The 19,053-nt window shown below is 45.2% G+C and overlaps 1 protein-coding gene across 3 annotated transcripts in view; it reads right to left on the reverse strand.

Moving 5' to 3' along the window:
* Positions 1-19,053, reverse strand: part of LARGE1 (LARGE xylosyl- and glucuronyltransferase 1) — a 602,997-nt gene that overhangs the window by 320,154 nt on the left and 263,790 nt on the right. For all 3 annotated transcript variants that reach the window (XM_059936844.1, XM_059936846.1, XM_059936845.1), the window contains exon 3: positions 5,677-5,978. In XM_059936844.1, the coding sequence (XP_059792827.1) occupies positions 5,677-5,978 (302 nt within the window). The remainder of the gene's footprint in view (positions 1-5,676; positions 5,979-19,053) is intronic.

Consider the following 19,053-nt stretch of genomic DNA (forward strand, 5'->3'; position numbering starts at 1 on the left):
TCATAGGGCTGCGACAGCCCCCAAGGTGAAAGGTGACCTCCATATCGCAACTGTCACCCAGAAGCCTTCTGAGGTAAGGCATCTGTCAGGCACGGAATAAGGACTGCAGTTCTGAGCTGATGGGAACACGGGTCCCAGCAGCTCTAACTTATGAAGTCTCCAGCACAGTGGTTCAGAGCACAGGTTCTAGGAAGCAAACTGCCAAGGTTTAAATGTGAGCTCCACCTCTTCCAGACAGTGTGACTTTGCAATAATTATTTAACTTTTCTCAGCAGTAGTTTTCTAATCTATAAAAGGAAGAAAGTATGCTATGCAGATTAAATGAGATATTTTATGTAAGTTTTAGCATGGTGTCGCCTACACTTTCAGGGCTCAATACATGTTAACCTTTATTACTATTACATTACTATTTCATTTTGAATGAAGTTCAAAGCATGGAAGAGAAGGAAAGAGATACTTCCTCAAGGGCTGGTCTGACATCAGACAGTACCATTCACCTGGCTTTTCATAATAACAATATCAACTGTTGCTGTTTTAATTCTTTGACATTCCTCCCATTGAGGCATGGGATGTGTGCTCCTTCTCCCTTCAAACTGGGTGGGCTTTTGCGACTGTTTCAACTAACAGACTACACTATCAACAAACGTGACACTATGTGACTTCTGAGGCCAGGTCATTAAAAGTGCTTCTGTTCTGCCTTGCTCACTGGGATACTTGTACTTAAAGCCATCGGCTGCCATAGAAGCAGGTGACTGTTCTGGAGCCGCCATGTTGTGAGGAAGCCCAAACTAGCCATAGAGAGAGACCACATGGAGAGACCCTGAGTCCACAACAGGGAAGAGAAATGCTGGGCCAGCACCCATTGTTCCAGTCCTCACCATTCCAGCTCCAGCCACCAAGTAATTGTATGAGTCCCCCACCCACCACCCCCCCAGACCAGAACCACTCAGCTAAGCCCTTCTCAAATCCCTGACCCACAGAGACCAGGAGAGCTAATAAAATGATTGGCATTGTTTCAAGTCATTACGTTTTAGGTGATCTGTTAGGCAGCAATTGAGAACTGGAATATCCATAATAAGTCTATGTGACACCCATACAAAGTCAGTTTCCCACCTGCTATCTCATTTCATCCTCACAATCACATAGGGAAGAACACATTATCATTTTCATCTCATGATAATGAAATAGACTCCAAGAGGGTAACTGAATTGCCCAAGGTCACATGGCTAGTGAGTGGCAAAGTAAAGATTCCTGGTTAGAAATTCGGACTCCAGTTCAGTGATTTCTGTGCTGTACCGTAAGCTGACTCCCAGAATAGACCAGAACGAGAAACGCAGCACACATCTGTACACGCATAGGCAGAAGTGGAGATCAAAGAGGATCATCCTGTCCCAAGTCCCAAGGCACAAAGAAACCAGTCCCTCATGGAAGCAGCCTTGTCCTGACGACAGATATGTGCAAGAATAAAATGGGCAGCTACTTGAAGGCCACACCATTAGAAAACGACAAGAGGGCACAAGGACTGGCAAAGGCCCCTGATTTCTATCACCAAATATCTCAGCTGACAGCCCGGGCATCATCTCAGAAGGGTTTTCAGAAATACTTGTCATAGCCCAGAGAAATTTCAGCACAACCAGATACGATGACAACGTCCTTGGTGACGAGGCCCTGCACGCTGACAGGGTGTCAGGACCAACTTCAGCACTTGTAACCACGAGTGCTCCCATGAAGGGAGGATTCTATTTTGACTCCACTGAATGACATTTCTCATCTGCCTCTATGGCATTTTCCCAAAAATCTTTAAATATGCCAAGCGATGGAAACCGAAGAAGCACACTGCTAATGAGTATAAAGCCAGCATCTCAGGGCATGTGTGCCCCCAGAGTAGACCACACTGAAATAAGATACCAGCAGGTCAGGACTTTTTAATTCATCTATGGAACCTCGAACAGGACCTGGGGTTCATCACAGGTGAAGTCCACCAAAAAATAACTTTTTAAGGGTCTAAGACATAACATTATCAAGACGCACAAAGAGAAGATAAACAAGTGGGCAAAACCTAATTCTCAGGTGCAAAAGACTAAAAAATAAGTTATAGTAACAATTAACAAGCTCGAGGTCTTTATCTCTCAAAGAGCACAGGATAAAGTGAACCCCATCATTTATTTTCGTTGTCCCTTAAGCAGTGGTTTCCAAACAGTTTCCACTATCTCAGAGTCACTCGGATACATATTTGTAATACTTATATTTTGGGCCCTATTCTCAGAGATTCTCAATCAGTAGATTCTGTGGTGGGTCCCGTGAATATGCATGTTTGGTATATAATTCTAATGTATAACCGAGTTCGGTAACTACTCATTTGACAGAGAACATTCACCGTTAACCATAATATCTATTCTCTCTAGGAGCAAAACTCCAAAATGTTAACAAAGAACATGGCTTCTTTGAAGAAAATCTATCTTTTCCAGGCTCCCTTGCAGCTAGGTGGCAGCTAAAGGTAGCAGCTAAATGAAGTTCTGCCAGTGTGTTCTAAAAGGAACTGATTGTGAAATTTCTGAGACGTGTTCTTATAGCAAGCTGATATGCCCCACCTTAATGCTTCTTCTTTCCTGCTAGCTGGAATGTGAATGACAGGGCTGAAGCTCTGATAGTCATTAAAGACCATGAGATGACCTTGAGAATGCCAGTCAAGCCAGCTGGGTGAAAGATAAAGGAAGTCTGCATCCAGACATGAACATACCTACACCAATAGCTCCAGACTTCTTACATGTAAACAGAAATAAGATGCAAAGCTACCATTAACTTGGGATTGTTTGATAAATCACAGTGAAATCAACTGCTAACACAACTAACTATGCTATTGTTTGCCTAAATTTCTAATATCCACTGTCACCACTGAAATAGTTTGAGGCAGGAACTTGATTTTAATCCATAACTTACAAACGAAGAAGCCAACACACAGAAAAGTGATGTAACTTGCTCAGTGCCACATGGTCATCAAGGTACGGAGGGAACCAGAATTGGGCTCCTGTCTCCCATTTTGAAAGCCAATGGTCTTTGCCCACACTATTTGGTGGGGCGCTTAGGACAGAAGCCCTCTTTAAAAATATCAATAGGATGTGTGTATCTCAGAAAGCTGAGTAGGGGAAGACACTGGCCACACAGACTACAGCAGGAAGAGGAATCCTCTGCTTTCTCCCTCTGTTACACTTGTGTCCTCCCATTTTTTCCTTTTCCTTTTCTATTTTTCACCTCCTTGATCGTAGTTGATGGTTTAAGTCAGCCTGAGTCATAATAATGTAAACACACTCGAAGAAAAGAATTTCCTCCCTCTGGGCCAGCCAACACTCTAAACTGATGCCATGACCATAACCTGAGAGCACAGAATCTGTAAGAAATCAAACCAGCCTTCACCCAGGCTGGGAAAGAAGATCCCCAAATTAGGGCCCATCCCAGACCAGCCTAGACCAAGGGAATTTGTTAAAGTTGCTAAGTCCCCAAAGATGCAAAACAGAGATCTTCCATTACACAGGGCACTGGCAATGGCTGTGGAAGATTAAATGAGGCTGGGCCTGGCATGTAGTCAGAACCTAATTATAGGAATGAGATCACTAGGCAATTTAACCTAACTCCTGACTTATGCTCTCCTGAATGCACACCACGCCTTGCCTAACCTGTTGATTCTTTTCTTACATAAAAAGAAGAATGAAGAATTAAGCAGTTAAAAAATGACTAGCTCTCTACCCCTAACAGCCCCGCTAAGAATCCTGCAGGTAGATCACGCAGGCAACGTAACATCTGAAGAAAGAGCCCGTCTGCGTGCAATGGAGAATGATGCAGAATCCCACCTCCTGCCTCAGTGATTCACTGAGATTCTTCCCCCTTTTTCCCCTTTAAAAACTCTCATGGCTGAGCAGAATCTTCAGAGTTGGTCTCAGGTCATGAGTCCACATTCCCCCCAGATTGCCAGCTTTTCTGATTAAAGTACCTTTCCTTTCTACCGACACTTGCCTCTCGAATTATTGGCTTATGAGCAGCGAGCAGCCAAACCTGGGTTTGGTAACAGTAGGAATTTCTTTTTGTTTATCGTCTCTTCCTCACTTCCCACCTCAAAACATAAGAACCAGAAGAAAGGGAGTTTTGTCCCTTTTTCAGTCACTGTTATTTCCAAGCACAGAGAACAGTGTGAGACCCATAATAGAGGCTCAGTAAATATTTTTTGGATGAATGATGACAGTGTAGCACCCGCTTCCCCGCCCAGGTTCTCTGTGCTCGCCTGACCGACCAACTCACTGTGTTCTGAATCCTTTCCTGCTTGACAGCGCCTCGCTTCATATTTTTCCTACTCACACATACACTCCTTGTTGGATGTCCTCCATCTACCTTCCTCCGCCTCTCTACCAGCCCACACTTCAATCAGGCTTGAGAATCCATGAGCCCCATCCAGGGGCTCCCCCTGACCATTCCAGTCTAAAATCTCCCTGACCACTGACCTTGCATGGAACTGAGTCTACATCACTCAATAAGCCCCATATCCCCTTATGGCATACTACACAGTATCACCAATATCACTAAAAACCACATTCACGTGAACAGCATCTTACAGTTTGCAAATTGTTTTCTCTTCAGGGCATTTGAAGTCTAACATTCTGAGAATGTAGCCAAGAAATGGAATAAACAAACAGCAGGTAATATCTGCATCTAACTAAAAATAACAGAAATTACCCATAATTGAAAATATGCTGTATACCAGACACTATTTGTGGCTTTATATGGCCGTCCCGTTTCCTCTTCACAAATACGGCAGGAAGCAGGTATTGTTTTCTAAAGTTTATTGATGAGACACATCTGAAGCTCAGAGGGGTTAGGTAACCTGCTCAAGCACTCACAACAGAAACCACCAGAGCTGGGAAATGAACTCAGGTTTGTCTGTCCCAGAAAGGCTTGCTGTTAACAGGGATGTTCTAATTCCTCTCCACTGGGACTGGAAGAGGCAGAAAACGAGTGCCTGTGTGTGTGTGTGCGCGTGCACGCACGTGTGTGCGCATGCACATGCAGTGCACACACAAGCATGGGTGCATGAACCGGGGGCGGGGTGAGGGGCAAGAGGGAGAGGGAGTGGGTAAGTTTTCCAAACGACCAAAGAGTTACTAAGAAAGCCAGGGTACTCTAAAAGGGGGAAAATGATACAAAGCTATAAAAGTTCAAAGAACTGCTTTAGATAAGCAAGTCTCTGGTTCTGAATTACAGAAGCTGTGTGTAAAGTGAGAATGAGGTCCAGGGGAACTTCCCAGCAGGGCCTCAAGGCCAGGTGCACCATGCCCCCTGGAAGCTAAGTAACAGGGACCCCCAGGACAGCTAGGCGTAGAAATCCTGAGCGTGTCAAAATGAGCCGCAAAGAAACAAGCAGCAGGTTCTGTTTGCTGTTCTTAATATCTCTGCGGTGCAGGCCTCCTTATGCCCATTTTTCAGGTGGGGAAACTGAGGCTCAGAGGCTTAAAACGATTTGCCTGGCCATTCAGCAAAGTGAATGACCAAGCCAGATTCAGGCCCAGGCCTGAGCCAAGAACGCCAGCTCTCTCCAGGCCCCTGGCCACGCTTCCAGGTGGCATTTGCAAGGGGTGGCTGTGGGCCATGTGGGGACTGGGACCTTGGAAGGCTCCGGGTGCTCCTTACCTCGCACTTCTCCACGACCGGCTGCTGCCCACACTCGGAGCTGTTGCCTGCCACGATGCCGGCCCGAAGGTTCTCGCTATCGCCGGTGCCCTCCTCCATGGAGTAGGTCTTGGAGTGGTTGCCGCGCCGGTGGGCCGGGCCGTGGCCCTGGGCCAGGCTGAGCTGCCGGCGGAGCGCGCGGTTCTCCTCCTCCACCTCGCGCACGCGCACCTCCAGGCTCTCGCGCTCCCGCTGGCTGGACGCCGTGTACCGGGGGCTGTGAGGCTGGGACTCCAGCGGAGACAGCGACACCGGCTTCCCATCTGCAGGTGCGGAGAGAACGGGAAGAGTTAAGGCCGAATAGAAGCCCACGGGCCCCTACCCTTACCCCAGACGTCCAGGGCTCCTTTTGCAGTCCCATTTAGAAGCGAAAGCGGGTGGAAAGTGAGTTCTAAATAAACATGCATCCAGGCTGAACTGCGAACAAAGTTGAGAACAGAATGACTTACCGTGGTGATGAAAAACATGTTGTTTAACTGTTTACAAGAGCCAAGAGCTAAGTGTCCATCAACAGATGAATGGATAAAGATGTGGGATATATACACAATGGGATATTACTCAGCCATAAAAAGAATGAAATAATGCCATTTGCAGCAACATGGATGGACCTAGAGATGATCATACTAAGTGAAGTAAGTCAGAAAGAGAAAGACAAATACCATATGATGTCACTTATATGTGGAATCTAAAATATGACACATATAAACTTATTTATGAAGCAGAAAGACACTCAGGGACATAGAAAACAAACTTATGGTTACCAAAGGGGATGGGGGGGTATAAATTAGTAGGAGTTTGCCACTGGCAGATTCAAACTACTATATATAAAATAAACAACAAGGTCCTACTGTATAGCATGGGGAACTATATTCAATATCCTGTAATAAACCATAATGGAAAAGAATATGAAAAAGAGTATGTATATATATGTATAACTGAATCACTTGCTGTACATCAGAAACTAACACAACACTGTAAATCAACTATACTTCAATTAAGAAAAAAACATGCTGTTTAGAGAAGACAATCACAATATAATTTTTCCTAATTAAATGCACTGTCTTCTTTTCCCTACTTGGCACATTTCCAGGTAGATATTCTTGCTAGCAATAAAACATGAATATGAAGTAGGAGGAGGAGGGAAAGGAGGAGAATGGGGGGGGGGGAGTAGGAGGAAGTGGAGGAGAGGAAAAAAGAAGAGAAGGAATAAAGAAGTATTAATAGTGATTAAGTTAATTTAGTTCTTCCTATGTGAACTCCTATTTATCCTTCAAAACCCAGTTTCAGAAGCATCACCTCCCAAGGGAAGCCTTCTTCAATTTGCAGATAAAATATCTATCAGCATATTCCAACAGCATTTCGTACACAGCACTAAGAAAAATATGTGCCTGCCACACTGGATTTGGTAAATTGTTTTACTAAATGTTTCCTATGAAGACTGGGTGTTCAACGAGGACAAAAACTGGCTCTCACTTATCTTTGTGGAAACATATCATAATATATGATAAGTGCTGGAAGGGTGGATGCATGTGTCCATGACAAGAGAGTAAAATAAGTGCAAAAAGAAAGAAGAAAGTAGGAGCATAATCATGAAACTGAGAGCCAGAAACAGTCTATTTAATAACCATACACAGAGAAGACAAGTAGGTCTCTCAAAGTCACACAATCAGAACCCAGTGGTATCAAAATTCGTACCCAGGTCTCTCTTATACCCGAGCCTGTACACACTCCCCTTAAATGCAGATTCATAAAAGGCTACATATAGAGCCACGGATTTAAAAATTATTAAAGTAAAAACCTCATCTCCCAAGGATATTTAGCATAACTCCTTGTACACAGTAAGTGCTCAATGCATGCTTACTGTTGAGGAGCCCTAGGGACACAAGACACACCCAAAACTCTCCCTCCTCTCTTCTCATGCTGCAGAAATCCCAGGATCCAGCTACAACACAGCCGCCTCAGAGAAGACCAAGCAAAAATCACATCTCCAGAAAATTACCCTCTCTCAGCTTCCTGCTCAAAAAACACTCTTTTTCCACACTTGGAGTTTTCCTCCTTCCTGCCCAGACCCCACTGAGCTTGCAAACTGTCCCAGGGAGTCTCTGTGACTCACAAAACTTGAGGATCAAAGAATGTGATGAATTACACCCTGCGAGTTTCACCTGTGCTGCCTTACTGCGCCTGCCTCTGCCCAGGGCTCTTTGATGTGTCTCTGGGTTTTCACAAACACGACTCCCTTTTTCCCTCTTAATCACCTCAGGGTTAAACGCCTGAGCTCCCGGTTCTTTGCTATCAACACAGCAAATATGACTCGCTGAATTCCACTGCTCCGGACCACAGACCAAAGGCCAAGGCCGAGTGTATGGGGATGTGAAATCACAGGTTGATTAGGGTTGCGTTGTTACCAAGGTGGCTGATTACAAGCTGACCCAGGCTTTTGAAACCTGTCTCCTTGTTTGGTAAAACCAAATTAGTTCCACTGAGAATGAAAAAGAGAAGGGAGCCACAGCAATTGTGTTTTCTCAGCCAACACTGACCCTTCAAGCAGGGGTGGGGAGGACAATCATCTAGCTTCCATCAGTGGGCACGGCAGTTACACTTTGCACCTGCTATGGCTCTGTGCAGGGGCTGGGTAGTTCACACTGATAATGTCTTGGGTTATCACAGCACAAGCAGGTGGCAATCGGTGTCCCCATTACAGATGAGGAAACCGAGCCTCTACAAGCTTAAGCCGTGCTCCCCTTGTGGTGACTGGAAACAAGGTCTCTGTGACTGCATGTGGCCAAACTCCTGCAAGTATGGCCCGAGTTGGAGGTACAGTTGCTCTGGGGCTTGAGGGGGTCTTCTTTCTTCTGAAAGGACCTTGGCACTTTTGGGAAGGAGCCCAGGAAGCTCTGGAAGCCCACCAGGATCCCAGAAGCTCTGGAAAATATACAACAAATGGGAACTCTGAATTTGTTCTTTGGAGGGATTAAATGCTATGAGCTTTGGTTTTCCCTTCTCTGAAATGCAAGTAGAAACGCTAACCTTGCAAGGGTGATGGGGGAGGCTTAAGTAAGATACTGAAATACCAACCACTTGAACTCTCATTGGAAGGTATTTGGTGTCAATTAGTTCCTGCAACCCCTGTCCAAGTTGGGGGGTAGGGGTGCAGACAGGTGATATTACGGGCAAGATGAGTTGATGTAAATTAGGGTGTTGAGGGCTGTCCATTTTCTGAACACGGGCTGTTCTCTGAGTGGCACGTGGGAGAAAGTGGCCAACAAACCTTCACTTACTTTGATATGTGGCATCTCTGAACCTTCTTTCCTTCAGCCTTAGGCAGGTCAAAGTTCACCCAGAGGCTAAATGGAGAAGCAGGCAGGCTTCCCATGGGGGTCCGGTCACTTCCTCTAGCTCCTCTCCCAAAAGCCCCCCAGTTTACTTATTTCTAATTCTTTGATGACGTGCTTCTAAAGGCATAATTATGTAATCCCTAAGCAATCCTAATTCCAGGGTAGTGAGGGGGAAAATGCTCTCAGTATCCTGTGTCCATTTCCTGCTTTAGATCCCAACTGGTTTTGACCAAACTTAGCTCTCAAAGACTTGCAGGTGTTTTCTCTACCTTAAAACTTCACAGACTAGTCACCAATGAAGACACATAAAATAATAAAAGCCAGGCCTCAAGGAGGGGGAGTGAACGTTGGAAAAAGCCACATGCTATACTGTGCCCAGTGCCTGGCATGTAAGAAGGGCTCAATAAACAGCAGAATTGGAACTGCTAGTTTGTGTGTGTGTTTGAAAGGTGCATCACCTTGAGCTGGCCCCTTCCTCTTTCTCTTCCTGAAAGGGAGTGTCCTGGAGACGGGCACCTCTCGGCTCTAACTTTCCATGGGCTCGTGTACAGATGGACCCTGCATCTCTCACCCAGCCGACACATCCAGTGTTGCGTGGCCGGAAGTCAGGACAGTGGGGCCCGTTGCCCTGCCATGTTCACAGCTCACTCAGCCTGCCTACTGCTTTTGTTCCTGGACTACATATCTCTCTGGCTCCTGACCCCTTTTTTCCTGCTTTTCCTAACCCTCTGGGGGGGATGTAGTGGGGGGAGGGTTAGGACAGTGCAAGGCCTGCCCTCTTCAAAGTGGTCTGCACATCTCTGTGATGCCTTCTGGGCCCTGGTCTCTCCCAGGAACACTCCTCTTTCTTCGTGTCTAGGTCGTCATTATAAAGCCCATCATGTGGGACTTTATCGCCTATGGAAACCACTGAACCCACAGCAGTTATTTCTCAAACTGGCAGTAGTGAAGCTTTTCCCTCCAATCCATCTTGGATAAAATGCTGGCCCAATACACATGCCTAATACATAGCTTACCCTACATGCAATTCTTCACTTGAATTCAACAAACTGGTCCATACCCTAGTCATCAAGACAAGGTCCACTGATCGCATGCCTGACGCACGTCCAATTGCTCTCAACATGCCTGCCCCCAACTTCCATACTTACCTTGTTGAAGACCAGTAACAGGCTGGGGGGGGCTGTGATGGTTCATTTTATGTGTCAGCTTGACTGGGTCATGGGGTGTCCAGATATGGGGTCAAACTTATTCTGGGTGTTTTGGGATGAGATTAGCATTTGAATCAGTAGAGTGGGTAAAGCTGATTGCCTTCCCTAATGTGGTGGGCCTCATCCAAACACTCAAAGGCCTGAATAGAACAAAAAGGCTGACCCTTCCCCCACTAGGAAGGGAGAATTCCTCTTGCCTGACAACCTCTGAGCTGGGACATTGTTTTGTTTTCCCTGCCTTTGGACTTGAACTGAAACAATGGCTCTTCCTGGGTCTCGAGCCTGCCAACCTTCAACTAGAATTACATCATCGGTTCCCCTGGGTTTCCAGCTTGCAAACTGACCCTGCAGATATGGGACTTGACCATCTCTATAATTGCATGAGCCAATTATTTATAATAAATTTCTTTACACACACACACACACACACACATACACCCTATTTGTCTGTCTCTCTGAACAACCCTAACTAGTACAGAGACCAACAACACTCTGTAGGTCACACTGAGTACCACTGCCCAGTACCCAGCCTCTCCGTCCTCAGGGCCTGGCACGCTGCCTGCACTTAACAAGCATTTCAAGAAAGGATGAAGGGAAGGACTGGCATCTAGAACTTAAAAAAAAAAAAAAAAGGCATGAAAAAAAATAGATCTAGCAAATCTTCAACTACCAGTTCCCTTGAACTTTGAACAACCTGGGGGCTAGAGGCATGGATCCCCTACGCAGCTGAAAATCCACGTATATAACTTTAGAGTTGGTCCTTGATGTCTGTGGTTCCACATCTGCTGATTCAACCAACTACAGATCATACAGTATACGTATTAATTGAAAAAAATCTGCATGCAGTGGACCCATGCAGTTCAAACCTGCGTTATTCAAGGATCAACTGTACTTACAAAGTGACCTCATTATAAGGTTAATTGCTGGGGGAAGAGGGAGAGATAACCAAGAAAAGCAAACAAATCAAATCTAGTCATAAAAGCATAGATTTGGAATAAGAAAGAGCCGAGTTTGAATTATGGTTCTGCCACCTACTAATAATTAACCTTAGGCAAAGTACTTAACTTCTGTGACTCGCTGTCGCCATATGTAAAATGGGAGACAGGGGTGTGTGTACATTATTACCTAGCATCAGGCCTAATCAGAGTAGATACTCAAATTTCCCCTTTCCACCCATCCTAACCCAGAGGCAGGACACATAAAGACAACAGTGAATAGGATCCTTCATTTCTAAGCCCCTGTGACCTTTGCTTTTCTATTACCTTTCCTTCCAGGTTTCTTTTTTCTTTTTTTTCCCCAGATCTGCACTGTATTTGTACACAAGGTGCATCTCTGTCACATAATGCCTATATGTGTTGATCTACAGTTCAGCCCACTTTGAGTTTAAAATGTCAAACAAGACATTATTCAAAACCTCAGTTGACAACATCTTCCTCCTCCCTCCCAAACTTCTCAACAAACATGAATTTATCATCAGATTTGAATCTCTGAATCCACTTGAGATGAATGCTCTGAATTAAGAATCAAAACAGCTAAGATTCAGAACAAAAAAGGTAAATTGAAAATCAACCTCCGTGCAGTACGGTGACAGAGATTAGGGACTTGGCATCCAAAACGTCCTAAGTGATGATCTGAATCAGTTTGTGTGCATGACTCTCTCTGGAGTACTGGCGTTTCACACTGTGATGGCCACCACTGCAGACAGAACTGGGGGGCTCATTAATGGAGGCAGGGACCGCAGCCCTGAGGCCGCCACGTTGGGGGCTCATACCAGCCCCTTCCAGTGGTGACAGTCCTAGATCTTTCTGGCCAAGGACACCACAATCCTGCACTCATGCGCAGATTTCAGGAAGGCTGTCCCCCTGCATCATGCTACCCACGATGAAGACACTGCATCCCTAACCTTTATACGGCAAAATCCCCCTATGTACAATCTGTCACTAGGGCCTGCCAATTCTCCTGATGTTTGAAGCCCTTCTCATTCTATTTCAAACATTCCATCTCAAACCCAGCCTTTTAATCTTATCCTAAAACAGGGGTCATCAAACTTCTTCTGTAGATGCCCGGAGAGTAAATATGTTTTACTCCGTAGGCCATGCAGTCTCTGATGCAAGGACCCAACTCTGGCTTTGCAGCACAAAAGCAGCCACAGAAATTCCTAACACACGAGCATGGCCATGTTCCAATAAAACTTTATTTACAAAAACAAGTGCTGGGCCAGATTGGGCCTGCAAGCCCTAGTTTGTGGATCTTTGTTCTAGAACAGTGGTCTACTCGGTTTGTCTCCCCACTTCCAATCTCTTTCTGTTCCTGCCAGCCTTACTCACAGGTGCCAGGGATGTTCTTAATGAAAACCCTATTCCCAACACATTTTGCAGTTTGACAATGTACAGAAGCCTCTCCATCTGCTTCAAGGTCATCTATAAAATTCAACAAACACTTGGTCACTTCCTATTGAGTACATGTCCAGTGCTTAGAGGCTGTGTCATCTCATTTTAATTTATACAACACTTTAATGAAGTGGGTGTTCTCACTAACCCTATTTGACAAATGGAAAAAAAAAAAAAAAAAAAAAGAAAAGAAATAGACGCATGACTTAACCTGTTCAATGTCATCCCAGCAACAGACAGCAAAGGGAAAGACTTGAACTCAGGTTCATTGGCTCCAGATCAATTTCTCTATTTGCCCCAGACCACAAGGTCTCCTATTTGCCCCTCTCCAAATAAGTCCAATCTAGTCTCTCGTTGCTTCTGCTTCATCTCCTGGTCCCTTAGCCAGTGGTTCTCAATCCTGGCTACCATTACAATCCCTTGGGAAACTTAAAAAAAAAAAAAAATAAAATAAAAAAAAATCCCAGATTAATTAGCTCAGAATCTCTGGAGGTTACGGTCTAGTTATGAGCATTTTAAAAAGCAGCCACCCTCCCGTGTTCTCATGTGTAGTCAAGGTTGAGAAACCCTGGCTTAGGCATTTCCCCCAATCCTCAGGCTGAGACGCCATAAACCCCATCTGCCGCTGTTTGCTCCTTAAGACAAACTTAAGGGACGGGCTCCAATGCAAAGAGATCTTAGCAGCACTGTCGCACTTAATTCCGGTACTGCCCTTGCTCCAGTCTCTACTGTTTTCTTAGAATAGCTCCCATCACGTAACCCAGGGCTTTCCTGATTTCCCATAACCTAGGCGGCCCGGCATTCTAGCTCCTCCACGCTTGGGGCTGTTTTGCTGCTACCAATCCCCCTTCCTTCCAGGATGAGAGCTCTTCCCAAAGCAGGGTTCTACTACTGCAGTTGCCAGACCTGCCAGCTTCCCTGGTTCCAGACTCCGCCCTCTATGACCGAGATGTCACTTCATTCCACTGATTTACTCCAATTTCTCGCCTTCCACATAAGGTTGCGTTCATTAAGTAAGCAATTTGTAATTTTAAAAAGCACAACGCCTTCCTTGCAATCAACATAAAAACTTCGCACCCTCCTTCAATGCATTTTGAAATTGCAAACTAAATTAAATATTGTGGCCAAAGTCATTTTAGAAAAATTTAGAAAACTCAGTTCAATCTTTAAAATCTCACATTTAAAAACTGCTTTTAAATTGTGATCACTGGATCTCCACATGACAGCTGAGTCTACTGACATATCACAGGCTCAGCTGTCACTCTTGGTAGGTTACAGGTTCAGAGTAAGACACAGGTCTGGGTGGAGCCATTTTCCCAAGTTCCGGAATGGTGGAACCAGATTTGCCCAGAGGAGGAAAAAGGGAGTGATGACACGAAAAGGCTGTTTGCTTGTTACGGGATAAAGAGGGAACGTTTTTACCCCAAAATGCCCCAGAGTCATTTCCTGGAATCATCTTTGGCAACCAAAGCAAACTTGAGTTCCAGCAAAGACCTTAGAGCATTTTTGGCAAAGACCAAACACAACAGAGCTCCTGGCAAGCTTCTGAAAAGAATCAGCAACCAGCAGGCCAGGAAAAGAAGCCTGGATTTGTCTCATCATAATAGGGTAAAAGCAGTTTGACTTCTTTTCCTCCATGAAATTATTTTGCAGAACTTTGTCTTAAAGAGCTTCATTGAGTCAAGAAAATGAAGACATTTTTAGCACCGATTTGCTGTATCCATAGCTGGGTTTTGGCGAGAAGCGCTTAAGGGTGTCCTAATAAGCAACGATGTCAGTGGTTTGCCCCTTGAAACTTCAGGATCAGTGATTTCAAAGCTTCAAATGTTTTTGGCCAAATATCCTAAGTTCTGAAAGTCTGAGGCAGTTGGTTCTCACAGCAGAGTAACTGAATCTTTCCACTTCTAAATTTGGCCCATCTTATTTCTCTTTGATGTCCAAGGAATCTAAGTATTAACAGGAAGACTTCGTTGGTAGCATTCAAATCGTCACCGAACAAGACAAAGGATAATGTATTTAGTGCTCTATTTTTTAATATAATTGAATGGCATGACAGCAGAGTTGAGTTCTTAGATCACCAGGTGGTTTAGAAACAACTATTGGAGGGAAGAATACAGTGCATTCCAGAAAATGTGATGTTTATTCCAATCTGGAGAATCAAACAGTGTGTGAGAGCAAAATAAATTCATATTCCAATCACCTTTGCTCACTCTCTGCCCTTACTGAGTTAACTTCAATCACTTTTTGCATAGCCTCAAAGACACCCAAGCTTTACTGGTGGTCTCCAACGGCTGAGTTTGAGAAAGTGGCGTTTCCCCTCCCAGAGTCTCTTGAGACATATTCCATTCACCTGCAATAGTTGGAAACAGTTCCCTTTATTAGGAAAGACATCAAAAATAAAATGAGCAAGATGATTTTATCCTTTGTAAAACATGAACTGGGCATCCCCAAGTCACCAACACGACCCTTGACTGTAGAATCGGACTCAGAAATATTCTAGAATTTCTCCTTCATTTTCTCTTCGGCAGCACTCAAGATATATGACTTCATATTTTTCCACTGATCTATTTTTTTAACCTTAGCAATATATGTGTTATTTTATATGAAATATTCATAGCCCTTATAAAATCCCACTAATATGTTCCAAGAGTGGCCAATCATATATGTTGGGGAGAATCATATTTTACAGGAAAAATTTTTCAATGAGGTTTGTTTTTTTTGTTTTGTTTTGTTTTTGGTAACTAAAATCTTGTTCACATCAATAAAGCTACATGGGATGACTCTTTATCAAGGTTTTAAAATTTTACGTTCGTCACACTAAGGATACTGAAAACTGTCCTTTTCTAAAAATGTGAACCCATACGTTCCATAAGCCCCACACTGTCATACTTGGTGGCTATATTTATTTATCAAAAAACATTTTAAAAGAATTTTAAAAATTAAATTAAATTTAAGAAAAGAATTTTAATGGGGAGTATTGACAACAATGTCTGGGTTGGATTACAGAGGGATGGAAGATTTCAATGGCACGCAGCAGATGCGTCGGGACCCCAGACGAATCAGCAAAGCCCTGGCCCATCCACTGTGCTCCCTTCTCCTCCCCAGGGCTCCTAGATCATCTCATTTCAGGGGTGAAGTGCCAGAGCGGAATTCAGATCTAGGGAAAAGAGTTAAGGGACTCTTGCAAAAAGGACCCAAAAGAACGACTGCTTTGCATCCTGAGGGCCTCTTTCATCGGACTGTGTCAGACTTGAACGATGGCGCTCTGCTCATCTAGGGAGGAAGGGGGACCACCAAACAGTACCCTCAGGCTTGGAGATTCTCCTGCTTTTGGAGGATGGTACTTCCATGAATGTCCCGGGGGTAAAAGAGGAAAACTGAGTGCAAAGCGTGACTAGAAAGCGAGAGAGTAGCCTTCACGCTCTACGTCAGTGACGGCGGTCAGTGTGCTTATCCACCACCGCATCTGAAATTAGGCACATGCCCATCTGAGCAAAAGCTCTCTTTCTCTGGGCTGCATTTAAGTGAGGATTAACCTAGGGGAAAAAATCCCTTCTCCCACTTCTGGTATTTCAGGAGGTCTCGTGTCAGTGAGGACTGGCTTGATTTGCATCAGATTTTTTGGGCCTTCTGACACACCTCATCTCCTCTACACTGAACTGGCTTTGAGACAAAGCCTCTGCCCTTCGTGCAAACCTCATGCAGGCTGCACTACATCAGGAGAACTCGAGTCTGGCCTGCAATGTCCATGGTACAGTTAGACCTGATGAGATACTGAAAAAAAGGAGTTGGAAAGGAGATTAGTGGAAAGAGTCATCAAAGACAAGTAGGACGCTTGATTTGCACTGGTGGAAGTCAGTAATGGCTACCGAGCCAACCACCAGCACGAGTAGCTGCCATAAAGAATATTCCTACATATTTCAAAGAGAACAGGAAGCAAGTGTTTTTGTGAATGTGGCTGATTCCTTCAACAGCATCCCCTGCCTGTAAACTGCCACGTCACCTAAATCAATGTTACCATCCTCGGCTCAATTGTAAATGAAAAACAAGAGAAAACAACCAACAGCCTGACTGAACGTGCTCTTGCTTATAAATGACTGCTCTCCTTTTCTCTCCTTTTCCTTTCTTCGCAGTCTCCAACGCCTCCACCCCTTATCAGCTTGACTTACTCAAAATTACATTCCAATTGCCATGAGCATCTATATGGAAACAAAATTTTAAGAAAGAAGAAGAAAAGAAAAACCCTTATCATCCTTTTTTCACCCTTTCCTGACGAATCCAAACCATCCCTTGGGAGGAAATCAGAAATGAAGAAGGAGGTTTTATCAGGATAGACTGGGGGCGGGGCGGGGGTGGGGTAGATAGAAGATTTTTATCAGGAGCTCAGCTTGACAGAAATAGCATTTTTCAGGATGGGCACTTGGCAAAGATAAGACATTACCAAGAGCAAAATAGATGTTTGGGTAAAATATCGTGCTCATACCTATTAAGCAAAACCTGCCATCTCTACTTTTGACAGATGGTTATTTTCTTCCAAGTCCTACTCCAGGGATGATGAAGATTTTTCTATAAGGTGCTTCCAACCTTATCACAGAAGCAAATAGAATAAAACTAAGGACCCTCAGCTCAGCTCCGCTGTGAGGCAAACCCAGGATTTTCCTCAGCAAGTTGAAAGGAAGCATGGGCTTGGGTACAGGGAGGACTCAGAAAGGACCCAAAGGATGCCAGGATGGGGACGCTCCAGTACCAGATCCCAATTCCTGGCCCTGAAGAGAAGAGTCCCTTGCAGGCCAGAGGCCCACCCGAGGCTGTACTAATGTGACTGACCTCAGAGGCCGTGTCAAGACATCAGAACAGATCTGTCAAGAGGAAACCCTTATTCGAGGCTTTCTAGACTTTCTGGAACTGCTCTTGAAGTCTCCTGCACTTTCTGACTCCATCTTTTGGCCCTGAAGAGCACCTCTGAGAACCAGTGATCTTCACCATCCAGTATTCCCAAAGCCTTTACACACGGCAGCCCTATGCTAAGATCCTGGCTGGCATGACCAGCAATTGGAATAAGCATTAAGTATTTGTGCCATTCCCTTTGCAGGACTTATCACCTGGTGAATGACCACTGCTTCTCCAATATTTGGTTCAAAATTCCCTTCGAGGAACCCTTCTCCAATCTGCCCAGGGTGGGTTGGCCGCTCCACTCCTCTCCCCATAACTGGATTTCCTGTAACCTCCCACCATGGATCTAAGGTGATGGCTCTTACTACGTTTGTAGCAGCTGTTCATGCAAACCGCTTGGCACTGGGACTTCCATCCCCTCAGCACCTGTTCGGGGCAGACGCTGTGCCAGGGAAGGCAGGGACCACGCTGAGTCACTTTTGTTTCCCGAGAGCCCAGCACCAGGTCTGTAAGCAATGAGCATTCTCATGTGTCCCCAACTGCGGAAAGAGACGATGACTCAGGAGTTACGTGATGTCCTCACATCCAAACAAAAGCCCTTCCTAAACCTTCCGCTCCCCCCTTCAGCCAACGGCATCAAAGTTGTTCCCAATGCACAGGTCAGAAACCCAGGGCTCATCCTTGAATTTCTTCCCTCACCTCCCACGTACGCTGCGTTAGCAACATATCTGAATGTTGGCTCTGCCTTCAAAGTATACCCTGAATCCAAACTCGCAGCACCAGCACGCCAGCCCAGGTCCCACCATTTCCCACCTGGACTCATGCAATAGCCACCTACACCAGGCCACCCTGCTTCAGTCTACTCACCACTCAGCAGCCAGATGACACTTGAAAATGGTCCTCAGACCCCACCACCACCCTGCTCAAACCATCCCTCGGATGGCTTCCCATCAAACTAAACACAAACCCAAACACCTTACCGTGGGTTACGTGGCCCAACAAAACCTTGACCGGGGTTATCTTCTGACCTTAGAATGTTCCTCCATCCCCTCTGCAGCCACCACACTGGCCCTCCAGATGTTCTCGAATATACCAAGCACTGTGCCACCCTGGGGCCTCTGAACTTGCTGCTGGCTTTCACGATCTTAAGTGGGAAACCTGCTTGAGTACCAATCCGCAGAGAAGAATCTGTACACCAGTCTCTGAAACCCCATCCCTGCCCGTCCGTCAGCCCTGGTCTCTGTCACTCCTTCTCTGGTTCTTCTTCTCCACTGCACACATTACAGTACTCTCCCCAAGGAGACATTTCTTTGTTTCCTTCTTGTTTGTCTGTCTCCACCCCTAGAATACAAGTTCCGCGGTGGAAGCGTCTTTTGTGGATCTGTCTCATTCACCATTATATCTCCAGGGTCTAGAACCAGCCACATAATACGCACGCACTCAAGGTCCTAATGACTAAGGAAAGGAATACAAGCAATTACTAGCACAGTTCAATGACAGGAATTGGGTTTC

The sequence above is a fragment of the Balaenoptera ricei genome, chromosome 10 (genome assembly GCF_028023285.1).
Source record: "Balaenoptera ricei isolate mBalRic1 chromosome 10, mBalRic1.hap2, whole genome shotgun sequence".
In the NCBI taxonomy this organism is placed as follows: Eukaryota; Metazoa; Chordata; class Mammalia; order Artiodactyla; family Balaenopteridae; genus Balaenoptera; species Balaenoptera ricei.